General features: G+C 41.7%; 1 protein-coding gene across 21 annotated transcripts in view; it reads right to left on the bottom strand.

Moving 5' to 3' along the window:
* The window catches only part of zgc:113516, a 55,837-nt gene extending 43,227 nt beyond the window's left edge, over window positions 1-12,610 (bottom strand). For 19 of the 21 annotated variants that reach the window (XM_073942039.1, XM_073942035.1, XM_073942033.1 and 16 more), the window contains exon 1: window positions 12,377-12,610. In XM_073942039.1, the coding sequence (XP_073798140.1) occupies window positions 12,377-12,461 (85 nt within the window). In that variant the 5' untranslated portion in view covers window positions 12,462-12,610. Of the gene's footprint in view, window positions 1-515; window positions 560-12,376 lie in introns of those variants that run through there. The other 2 variants (XM_073942045.1, XM_073942055.1) reach the window with 2 other exon arrangements.
* Between the last annotated feature and the right edge of the window lie 245 nt (window positions 12,611-12,855).

Genomic DNA, 12,855 nt, shown 5'->3' on the forward strand with positions numbered 1-12,855 from the left:
TTCTTCTTTACTTCAGGCCACCGTTTTTGATCTAGCAACAACCCTGTTTTAAGACAAAAACAAGACATATTTATTCAAAAATTGTTTATTCGGATATCAGACCAATGTTGAAACAAAACGATACAAGAGCAAAGCATCACCAACTGGTATCAAAGCATTTCAAAACAACTGCGGCAGACTGGCTTCGAAACCTACTAACCCTGCATGGAAGTCTGACACCTTAACCACTGTACTATGTTACTTGAGAATAATGTGTACAAAGTTGGGTTTAATGCCTCAATTTGTTTAATCGTTCTTTGCTGAAGCTGTTTCAGTGCAATACATAAAAAATGACCACTAGATGTCACTGTAGAGTGAGGTTTAGAAACGTTTCGAAGCTTCGACACATTTGCTTCGACTGTTTCAGTGTTTCACGAAGCCTCGCTTTGCCCACCACTAAATATAAGTGCTTAATTTCAGCTGCTAACAAATTAAAGATTCGAATTTCAAACAAGAAAAACGATTTAAAAACTCACTCGTGACTGACGCCATCTTTCCGTTGGAGAACAGTATGCTGTGTGAGGCGCAACGGTGCATGCGCGATAAGTACGCATGCGTGAAAGCAAAACGGAGCGTACCAACAAGACAACGATTATAGAGGGTGGCAGACAGAAATATGTTTCTAAATATTAACCTTTTATTCACCTTAAAATTTTACAATTAATTCGATAAATTGTTGAATTCTACAAATCCTTTCAGTGTATTATATCAACATGTTGATTCCTGAATACACAATTATAACGTTCACAAAACAAATCCGTAACCCCCCAAAGTGAATACGCTCTCCTGTTATAGGAAGTTACTCGCTGTCAAAATAAAAGGGATGTCAAGTAACATCGGCGTTGTTTGGTCTCTTTAATAATTTACAATTAATAAAATAAATACGACATAAGTACAGCTGGTTGTAATTACACTCGTCGTTATCCGTTGCTAGGATGCTAGCGTCTGGCAGTGAAGTGCAAATGAAAACATGGATAGGGTTAACTATGATACATCTGATATAAGCATATATTGAGGTATATACATGTAAACATTGGTATGCGTTTGTCAGTTTACAATGCTTAATAATATCTTTCCGGCATGGATGTGGTCTGGATCAAACCGTCCAGGGTGTTGTAGTGGAACATTTTTAATCCTATCATTAATTGTGTCGACTTGGCTCTGTGGTATTCATGCCAGTCTAAGTTTAGGACCAGGTGGGGAATTTCCTGGATTTTATGGTAAGCAAAGTACTATTATATTATACTTAAAATATTGTCATCCACTTATTTACTTTCTTGTGTATTGCAGATTTAATCTTCTACGCCTTCAGTAATGAAGAGCTGACCTCATTTCTCCACAACATCTCCCTGCTGCTAGATTGGGCCCTGTCAGGAGAGAAGATGGGGGACTTTTACCTTCCTCACCCTCTCCTTCATCTCCGCTCTGCTCCTTCCTCCTATTTATGCCCTGTTTCTTTTTGTTACTGGAGATGAAGCCAGCAGGGTCTCTGGATACGCAGCCATTCACCTCGCCCTGCTCACGGCTCAGTGTCGACAGGTCAAGCAGAGGAGAGTCCTGCGCTTTGTTCCTGTCTGGTTCTTACCTTGGCTCTTGTTGATTTTTGACCTCTTCCTCCTTCCCAGTGCTCCAGGCCTGCTGCACTTCTATGCCATTTGCCTGGGACTCAACTGTATCCTTTACTACACCAATGGTTCACAGTCTTTTTGACTCCTTTTGTCCGAGACAATATTTTAAGATCACCATACTAGCTATTTCGTTTATTTTCCTGCAGTTTTGACAAATATTTTGTTTTAATTTCATTTAATCATCATTTTACTAATTTCAGACTGGTTTACACTTTTTAAATATATTATTATTAAATAGGCCTGTCACCATCATACATTTTGTGCTGATGATTAATTCTCAATTCATCATACAATTATGTTACAGTTTTTATATGCATAATTTTCTTTCTATTTTACCTAACGTTACATTAAACTTGCCTGCAATATTTCCTGTCATGCTTTAAAAATAGTAAAAGTTCTATTAAATATTTATATTTTTAATTTTAATCTTGTTTTTTAATGATTCACACTGGAAACCAGCAAATTGTATATTATTTTTTATTATAAGAGAGTATTTTGTCTATGGGTGACGTGGTGTCGCAGTAGGTAGTGCTGTCGCCTCACAACAAGAAGGTCACTGTTTCAAGCCTCGGCTGGGTCAGTTGGCATTTCTGTGTGGAGTTTGCATGTTCTCCTCGTGTTCGTGTGGGTTTCCTCCCGGTGCTCTGATTTCCCCCACAAGTCCAAAGACATGTGGTACAGGTGAATTGGGTAAGCTGAAATTGGCTGTAGTGTACGAGTGTGTGTGTGAATGAGAGAGTATGGATGTTTCCCAGTGATGGGTTGCGGCCGGAAGGGTATCCGCTGCGTAAAAAATTGGCTGGATAAGTTGGCGGTTCATTCCTCTGTGGCAACCCCAGAATAAAAAGGGACGAAGCCGAGAAGAAAATGAATGAATGAATTTTGTCCATAAACCAAGCCTGAGAAAAGACAGAACTGTGGCAATTCTTTTTAAATAATGCTTAAATTTTTAAAGTTTTGCCAACAAAATGAAAGCCTATTAACAAAAGATACTGAGAGTAATGTTTTGGGTAAAATAGATTTTTGAAAGGAAATGAGGGTGAAATATTAAAATCATTTTTGGGGGGCATTTTTTAAATGCCAAAATGATTATAAGATTAAGCACTGATCACGTTCCTTGAAAATATTATGTAAATATCCTATCGTAAATGTGGTAAAACTTTTTTTTTTAAATTTATAATAATAATATTAATAATTACTTAAATTTATGTAGTGCTTTTTTTGGACTCTCAAAGTGCTTTACACATTGGAGGGTATCTCCTTATTCACCACCAGTGTGCAACATCCACCCGCTAAACCCTACTCTTTTTTTGAAGGATATCCTGGGATTTTTAACGGCCACAGAGAGTCAGGACCTCGGTTTAACATGCTCACCGAGCATTATAGCATCCCCATCAATGTTAGAAGGACCCACGCAGACCACAGTTTGATCGCCCGCTTCTAGTCTCACTAACACCACTTCCGACAGCAACCTAGCTTTCCCATTTGGTCTCCAAAATCAATCTCCTCACTTGTGTCGGCCGGACTGTTTGTTTGATTGATCCGCTTGATTTGTTTGCGAGTGCTATTTTCTAGTTTTCTCCCTGCTTATCCTGATTTATCATTTAATCTTGTGCTGCTCTTGTTAATGTTTAGTGAGCTTTTGAACGATCTTTATGAGAATTGGATTACCTGAGATCTTGTTTTGCTAATGGCTAACAGTGTGTACTTTACGAGAATTCTAGCATTTCGAGCAGCTTAGTAAAATTTTGTATTAGGTAGTTTTTGGAGGCGTTGCCAAATGTGTACTTGTGTTTGGAAGTTAAGAAGTTTAGTTAAGCTACGTGCTGAAGATTACGGTTTTGTTTCTACATTTTTCTTTGTTCAGTCAGTTTAGTGGGTTGGGGTTTAGTTAGTTCGTTTTGTTATATTTATTTCTTTGTTTTGGCAACACCTATTTTTCTTTAGTTAATTCAATTATTTAAAAAAATACATTTATCTTCCATCTTACATTGTTTAACATTATTTATTAATAAATACTTACTTTTTGTTTCACTTATCAAGCGTATGCGTCTTCTCCTCATTCACCCAGCATCAATAGACTCACTGATTGTTACGTATCATCCCTTTAATTATTTAACATCATAAACACGTAACATTCAATGGTGGCAGCAGTGGGATGTTCCTTTATTGGAATATCCTTAATTTTGGATGAGCATTGTGAGATTTATTGTTGCTGGTGAATAGGAGAAATTTTTGTGAACAGGAAGGTTTGATTAAAGAGCAGGTGTCTGCGTTATTGTGAGTCAGACAAACTTATCACGAGTATGGCTGAATTTGATTTGGAACATTTTATTAACGCACCGACTATTGAACAATTAGATAAATGCAGAAAGGATGATTTAATTCGCGTCGCGGAGCACTTTAAAATTAAGGTTTCTAAACAGCAGTTAAAACGAGAAATTAAGAGCGTTGTGGTGCACAATTTGGGTGAACTGGGTGTGTTGCAGTTGGCTGCTGAGAGTCAGCAAAGTTTACATGGCGATGACGTCTGCACTCTTCATTCTGGTGGTGAGGAGGCGAGCGAAGCTGCTGCGGAGGAGGCTTCTGAATCCAAAGCAGGTTTGCCACCTTTCGAACCTTTTTCTCCGACTTTGGTTGAGTCTGGAGGTGACGCGCGTTTTAAATTGCGTTTGGCAAAAGTCCAAATGGAAGAGCGCGATAGAGTGGCACAGCGTCACGCTGAGATGGAGTTGCGCCTTGAAATTCGTCGCCTTGAGATCGAGGCTGACAAAGAAGTCAAGCTGCGTGAACTTGAGATAAAAGCTGCTAAAGACACACCAGTTTCACCGGGGTAAGTACCACCCGTGCAAGCTACCACTTCTACGACTGGATCAGGATTCTCGAGTAGTACATTTGACGTGAGTAAACATATTCCTCTTGTTCCTCAATTTAGAGAGTCGGAGGTCGACTCATATTTCAATGTTTTTGAACGAGTTGCGTCTGCGTTGCACTGGTCTAAAGAAATCTGGCCTCTGTTGTTACAATGCAAATTATCAGGAAAAGCTCAAGAAGTGTGTGCTGCTCTGTCCTTAGAGGACAGTTTAAATTATGACGTTGTTAAAGCTGCAGTTTTGAGAGCTTATGAGCTCGTACCTGAAGCATATCGTCAGCGTTTCCGAAATCATAAAAAAACCGCAAGAGAAAAATGTGTGCTATTTGATAAATGGTGCACATCTAAAGTGTCGAATTTCCAAACGTTGCGTGAATTAATCTTGTTGGAAGAATTTAAAAGTTGTGTGCCCGATCGTGTTGTCGTTTATTTAAACGAACAGAAAGTAACTTCATTATCTGAAGCTTCAGTTCTCGCTGATGAATTTGCACTGACTCACAAGAATGTGTTGACATGATGACATGAATAAATATCACAAAATAAATATAATAATTGTAGGAGCCATTTGGCAACTTTGCTCATTGTTCCACTAGGTGGTGCTCTTTAACAGGCTTTATAAGTGGGAACGAACATTCAGGTAACAGGTGTTGCTAGACGGAAGGGAGCACATACAGTTTTGACCACACACTTTCAAACGCACACACTTTCAAACGCACACAATTTCACACACACACCCACAAACACAAACAAACGCTCACGCGCATTCACACAGAGAGCCACACACATTCATTCATGCTTTAGCATGACGGTTTGTTTTGTTTGTAAGTCACGATATGTGGCAGTGTTTGACTTCTACGAACGGAAACTTACCTGGAAGGAAATTTGTGAACTATTGGAGTTTGCAACTGCAATAAACGTAAACATCTTCGGAAACAAGTAAGACTGTTCATTTCATTTACACTACATCAGCCAGAGGACAGTGTGCGTCAGCTGGGTGCCTGTCTAACAACATCTCAGGGACTTCAAGCAATAGGCTTAGCCTCTACAATCAAGTCAAAACTGTCGCTTCGCATCGCGGACCCGCCGGGAGTTGCGCCGGACCAGAAGATTCATGCCGGTTGTGTCTGGATGGAGGCCACAAAGTTATCGGCATACTGGGTCTGCTGTGGCGTGTTTGCTCTGCGCTTTGGAGGACATCGGACGACGCTATTCATCAGCACTGCACGACGTGAGTTCTACGCAGATGGTCTTCATATTCGCTGGACAACAGCGCCCAACGCAAGGTATGTGTAGCGCTACAATGCAATGAATGGCCATTCAGTTTGTGTTCAATTTGCGGGGCAAAATCCAATGCATTGGTGACACAAGGGGCGGGTAATTAACGTCGATTTTCTCCGTGAACTCTGCTACTGTTTTGCGAACTTATCGTGAACGCGTGAAATAGGTCATGGAGACGAATAAAACGATCGACAGGCCTGCCGAGCCGTCCGTAGAAATAAACACTATCAAACATGATAATGATGCGCAAACATCAAAAGAAAAACGCGTTGTTAAACTGACTGCTAAAGCGCTCGCTGATAAACTGGGACGTTTGCAAAATGAAAGGAAAACTAAGCTGAATAAGGCAGCCAGTTTAAGAAATGTGTTGAATGGTTTGATTGAAAAGGGAAATGTTGTACAAGCTCAATGTGTATTTGATGATTTTATTAAGGTCTGTGATGAATCAAAAGGTGTTCATGAGTGTTTGATGGGTATGTTACCTGATACTGAACAAGAAAAACATGATGTGTGGTTTAAAGCCAAAATGATTGCCAATAATGAGCTCATTTCTAAGGTGCAATTGTGGTTATCAAATTCTGGTCAAAATGTGAGTGTTGGTCCTACTGGTAGCCAAATTGGTGATGGTATTAATCCAGAGGATAGTGTTTCAAATGTAACTAGTAAACGCTCAGGGAAAAGTGCAGGTAGTAAATCAAGCACTACTTCTTCTGTGCGAATTAAAGCACAAGCGGAAAAGGCTGCATTGCTTGCTCGTATAGCAGCTTTAAAGGAAAAGCATGCATTGGAAGAGCAAGAGCAGCAGATAAAGAGAAAATTAGAGCAACAGGAGTTGGATACTATGTTGGCTGAAACTGCTGCCAGACTGTCCGTGCTCGAAGCTTCTGATAATTTCTGCAGTGAAAATGCATCTGATGCTATGAATTCTTACTTGACGAGAGAAACACAAAGTTTAGCACCTCTACACAAACTGGACCCGATGGCAAGTGAATTTAAATGTGCGCCTCCAAGTAAACCACAACAAACACAGGAGTGGACATCATCATCAACAACCCCCCCACTTTTAGCCGGAGCGTACATCAAGCTAGTCAACAGCCCACCACTAGACCAAAGGAGTGGTCTGGTTTAAATAAACAAACAACTGAAATCAACCGAAATTTACATCAGCAACCAACCCAACTTAATGTGCCAAATACAAATCAAAGGTATACAGGAGAATCTAGTTCAGGGGTGCACTGGAGGAATAATACAACATCACTTGTTCAACAACAGCATTTGATATCCTTGCCAGCAAGAAATATCCCTTTGTTCGATGGAGATCCCCTCCAATATGTCTCCTTCATGAGAGCTTTTGAACAAGGAGTGGAAGAAAAGGCTAGTAAGAGCGACTGTTTGTACTATCTGGAACAGTTCACTAGGGGGCAACCAAGAGAGCTTGTTCGCGGCTGTTTGTATATGACGCCTGAGCTAGGTTATGATAAGGCAAAGCAGCTGGTACAGGAACACTTTGGCTGTAAGTACAAGATTGCTGTGGCGTACATTGAAAAGGCTTTATCTTGGGCTCCAATAAAGAATGAAGATGTTAATGCTCTACAGGCTTACTCTCTCTTTCTGCGAGGCTGCTGCAATGTTATGGAGGAACTTCAGTATATGCATGAGCTGGATATGCCAAGTAACATAAGGGCAATTGTCTTAAAGCTGCCATTTAAACTTCGAGATCAATGGAGGACTGCTGCACATGACCTACAGGAGACAACAGGAAACAGAGCCTTGGTCAATGACCTGGTGAGAGTTATAGAAAGACATGTTCAAATTCTGTCTGATCCATTGTATGGCAATATTAGCGACTCACCATCTGCAACAACTGGTCAAAGAGCTGTCAATAGGCCACGAGTATCTCCAGAACAACTAAAGGAAAAAGCTTTGCTACTACCGTTACACCTGTGAAAGTTGAGTGTACCACAGGATCAAGGACCATCTCACCTAGACATAACTCTGCATCTGCTATATTCTGTGCATACTGTTCTCAGAGTCATCTATTAGAACATTGTCAACAGTTCAAATGCAAAAAACACAGAGACAAGATTAATTTTCTGAAGGAGAAACACCTCTGCTTTGGTTGTTTGAGTACTTCACACATGAGTCGTGACTGTGAGAAACACCTAACTTGTAAAATATGCAGCCAAAGCCATCCTACTGTACTTCATATTAACAAGAGCGACACAGCTAGCATGCATAAAGCGCATGTTGCTAAGGTCACAGTAAGTACTTCTACTCAAGTTGACAAAGATATTACATCACATTCATTCGCTTCAACTGCTGAGACTTCAACTGCTGAGACTTGTGGATATAACCAATCTGAATGGTTGCTGAGGTATTTATAGATTGCTGTGATGTTACTGGGAGATCTGGGTGGTTGCCAGGGTGTTTCTGTGATGGTCTGGGTGGTTGCCAGGGTGCTTTAGGTTGCTGAGGTGATCTGGGTGGTTGCCAGTGTGTTTCTCAGGTGATTGCCAGGGTGTTTTAGGTTACCAGGGTGTTTTGGGGTGATCTGGGTGGTTGCTGAGGTGTTTATAGTTTGCCGGGGGGTTCCTGTGGGGGTCTTTCTGGGTTGTATTTCTACAATGACATCTGCTATACAGTGATGTAGTCTGCAGTCAGATGCATGTTGTGTAATATGGGTTTGGTCTCTGCGTGTAGATCGAGAGAGAGAGAGAGAGAGAGAGAGAGAGAGGAGATGCCGAGTTTCTTTAGATGGTTTAATCAGCAACCCTGAAGCCTCCATTCACTACACTAGATCCCCTCTTCATTTACTCTCCCTCCAGTTCTTCCAGACATGTCTGAGTCTTCTGCTGAACACTGAAGAAGATATTCTGAAGCAAGTAACCATCCACAGTATTTGTTGTTCCTATTTGTGACGATTACAAGATTCCAACATTCTTCAAAATATCTTCTTTTGCTTTTGTATCAGGTTTGGAAGACGTAAAGAGAGTAAATGATGACAGAATGTTCAGCTTCAGGTGGACTGTGCCTTTAAGCATGTGGAATGTTGTTTTATTTTGTCACGACATTACGATAACACTTATTTATGAACATCCAGAAAACAGTCTGACAGGTGGAAAGAACTGATCGTGTGTGTGTGTGTGTGTGTGTGTGTGGACAGGTGTTTTGGGGAATGGGAATGTGTGTTCAGAAGCCGGCCGGTGGTGAGTTTGTCAGAGACTCAGAGAAAGAGAAGATTAGCTGACATCTGTGGCCGTATTTATAGAAGCAGATCCTCCAGGGCGACTTACACAGGACTTACTGAGACCTGCAGATCTGCTGCACCTGCGTCTTACCTTACCGTGCTGCTGGTAAACAAACGCAGAACAGCAGAGTTCAGGATATCATTACACGCCCAAGTACATGACACGGTGTAACGTCTGCAGATACAAGCAGAACAGCAGCGTCGAGAAGCTGTACCACAGTAACCGTCTTCATTTCCACAGCTACAACACTGCCCATCACAGAGACTCACAGTGCAGATCCAGTCCTGCAACATGACAACACTGACATGAGTCAAGGAGCCCAGCACATATAGTTTACACAGCGCATGCCCTTACAGGCGCAACCCAGAACAGGGAAACACCCATACACACACTCATACACTACAGCCAGTGTAGTTTATCAATTCCCTTATAGCGTATGTATTTAGACTGTGGGGGAACCGGAGCACCTGGAGGAAACCCATGCCGACACAGGAGGAACATGCAAACTCCACACAGAAACACCAACTGACCCAGCCGAGAATCGAACCAGAGATCTTCTTGCTGTGAGGTCACAGTGCTGACCACTGAGATGCTCTTAAACTGTGACAGTTCACACTTATTGGAAAGTAAATATGGATTTAAGTCTACAGGCTACACATGTAGGATGAGCGCAGAGTGTGCCCGAGCCCAGCCAAACCACACTGTTCTGATCACCTATAGTGTTGAGTCGACTCTAACCCACAACACAGAGGGCAGAACTCAATAACGTGGACTCAGCTGACAGTCAAATGCCATCAGATTCTTCTCAAACAGACCCTTGGTCTTATAGAAGAGAGCAGTTTGACTTAAAAAGCAGCAGAAGAACTGGCAGCCCAGCTGAACTACAGCTGAAGTTCACACTAATGTTGTAAATGAAGTGTCCTGTTGATGAATTTGCCGCACAAAACAGAAGCAGAAACATGTGTACACACTTCACCTGTCTCAGTACAGTCAGCTGTTTCTGCACCAGCGCAGCTTTATTCTGATTTATTCTCCCAGCTCATCAGACAGAAGAGGAAACTCTGGAGCAGAGCTGAGCCATTAAGCCTAAAATCAAAATCTCCAATAATTGAACATTTTAACTTGATTATGATTAATGAACGATTATTTTTAATCAAATGGATTATTTTTAACACATGGAAGAAATGAAGGGTCCGTCAGAATTGCACAACAGAACTACATGGAACATCCACAATAACAAACAAACAAACAAACAAACAAACAAACAAAACAGGAAAGTGCTGCGGGTGGGGTGATGACATTTGCTTTAAGATCAATTAATATCACTGAAAATAGTACATCGGTAATATGGGAATATTTTGGTTTCAGTGTCACAGTAAAAAATCAGTTAATCTGTATAAAGTGTTGCCACAGCACAATGCAATACGACAACAAAACAACCAGCGCCACAGGCGGTACACGAGGAGTATCTCGCTAAAAGAAACTTAAAGTATTGGCAGTGACACTCAATCTAGTAGCAAACAACGGCACAGTACAACTTGACAGTAGATTCAGCCGTGTTTGTTTGCCGAGTGCTCTGTATTTTCATAACTTTTACGGTTTTGTTTGTATAATAAGCTACACTAGAGCCCTCATTTCAGTTGAACTTGTTTACAGGCAGGTTAGGTCATTTTATTTGTGTTTACTGTTTGCTCTAGGGAAAAATAGTGTTTCATTTCTCAATATTTAAAAAACTAAAAGAATATATATATTTAAAAAATGAAATAAATGCTGAAGTTTTTATCTTCTCAGTTCCTCTTTTTAACACTCACTGCAGTTTAGCAGGAAGAAGCTACGATACAGATTTCTGAGCAGAAGCTCATTCACTCTTTCATTTTCTTTCCGGCTAAGTCCCTTTATTAATCCGTGGTCGCCACAGCGGAATGAACTGCCAACTTATCCAGTACATGTATTACGCAGCGGATGCCCTTCCAGGTGCAATCCATCACTGGGAAACACATTTGGTTGTTTCCATTCAGCTCTGTAAACTTGTCAACAATATCGTAAGACAGAGTTGAGAAATGAACACACACTCAGTGTTTACTCGCCCTTCACCTGTTTCACACCTGTATGAGTTTCTTTCTCCTGTTGAACACTACTAGAAGATATTTTGAAGAATGTCACTGACTTCCATAGTGTTTGTTGTTCCTAATATGTCAAAGGACCCAGGTTCCCAGCATTCTTCAAAATATCTTCTTTGGTGTTCAACAGAAGAATTAAAATCATGAAGGATAGAAACCCCTGGAGGAACAGTCGATTATAGGTGAACTGTCCCTTTAAACAGCATCAAATCCTGCCTCATACTGTTTCCTTCAGCAGAGCAGTGTTCAGGATATCTCAGATCATTCAGACAGTCATGATCAAGAGCTCTTCACATCTTCATGACACTGGGACAGCTCCATCCTCAGTGCTGCAAAATGCCAAATGAGGCTGATAAAGAGCCCTTCAGCATCTGCTCTGCGTTATCTTTCGAGCCTCTTCTTCTGCTCTGCACTAGACTGATAGCCCGTGTTCTCATTAACACACACACACACACACACACACACACACAAACACAAACACACGATGCTCCGTCATCAACATAAGAGCTGATCTGAGGACAGTACATCTGCTGAGCTGAGTATGACTGTGATTTACAGGCTTCAGGTAAACAAATAAAGACATGTACAGACGGATGATCATTCCCACAGGCGGGATGCGGTATGGAGCGAGATGAACGCGGAGGACAGGACTGTACGGCATTTGGAGACTGCGCTGTGTGACTGTATGATCATCTGATAATGCCACACTAATGATCTGAATCTGCTCAAATATGCCAGACTAGATGTGGGAAACTACTGCTGGCGCATTCAGGAGTAAACACATCTGACCAAACACCTTCACCTCCTGTATTTCCCTTATATTTACAGCCACGGCCGGACATGATGCAGCAACTTGACCAAGTCTCAGTTTCATGTCAGTCTGAATGATCGATAACTCGCTTTATTCCGCTGCTTATGCCTGATATGAGCGGGTGAGATATGAACAGCATATACAGAATAATCTGCAGATGACAGAGGACGGACAGCTGGAGTATGATGATGATGATGATGATGACAGCTCTGATCTAATGCTCCTCGATATAATGCTAATAACAGCTGATCGATGAAGCCAGCAGAGGACAGAGCTGCTCTGCAAGTTGTGTTCAGTTGCGCCATTCCGCATCAGACAAGCTGTTCTGGGATCAGCAACACCTCCAGCATTTCTGCGCAGTTAACCCGCTCGGATCTTACCTTTGGTTGTGGCTCGTCGAGTCGCGATCCGTCCATCGATGTCGTTTAATGAGCATTTATTACATCCCCACTGCTGAAAGTCCATCCACACCGACACACCGCGACTGGCCGAGCCGCGCGCGCTCACGTTCACATCAAACGCACGTGCACGAGCGCGTTGTGTTTTTCTGATAAACGGGCTGAAATGCAGCCGGAAGCTGAGAACCGGCGCAGAAGCGGAGACTGCACACACTCAGAGAGAGAGAGAGAGAGAGAGAGAGAGAGAGAGAGAGAGAGAGAGAGAGAGAGAGAGAGAGAGAGAGAGAGAGAGAGAGAGAGAGAGAGAGAGAGAGAGAGAGAGAGAGGATTATTGGTGGTGCTGATACACTAATCCAGCCACTGACCCCACAACTAAACGACAACCAATTTACAACTCATCACTTGCAGTGGTTGTGAAGGTTAATTAATCATTACAGTCTCACAAACACACACACACACAC

Source organism: Danio rerio, chromosome 25 (assembly GCF_049306965.1).
Source record: "Danio rerio strain Tuebingen ecotype United States chromosome 25, GRCz12tu, whole genome shotgun sequence".
Classification (NCBI taxonomy): domain Eukaryota; kingdom Metazoa; phylum Chordata; class Actinopteri; order Cypriniformes; family Danionidae; genus Danio; species Danio rerio.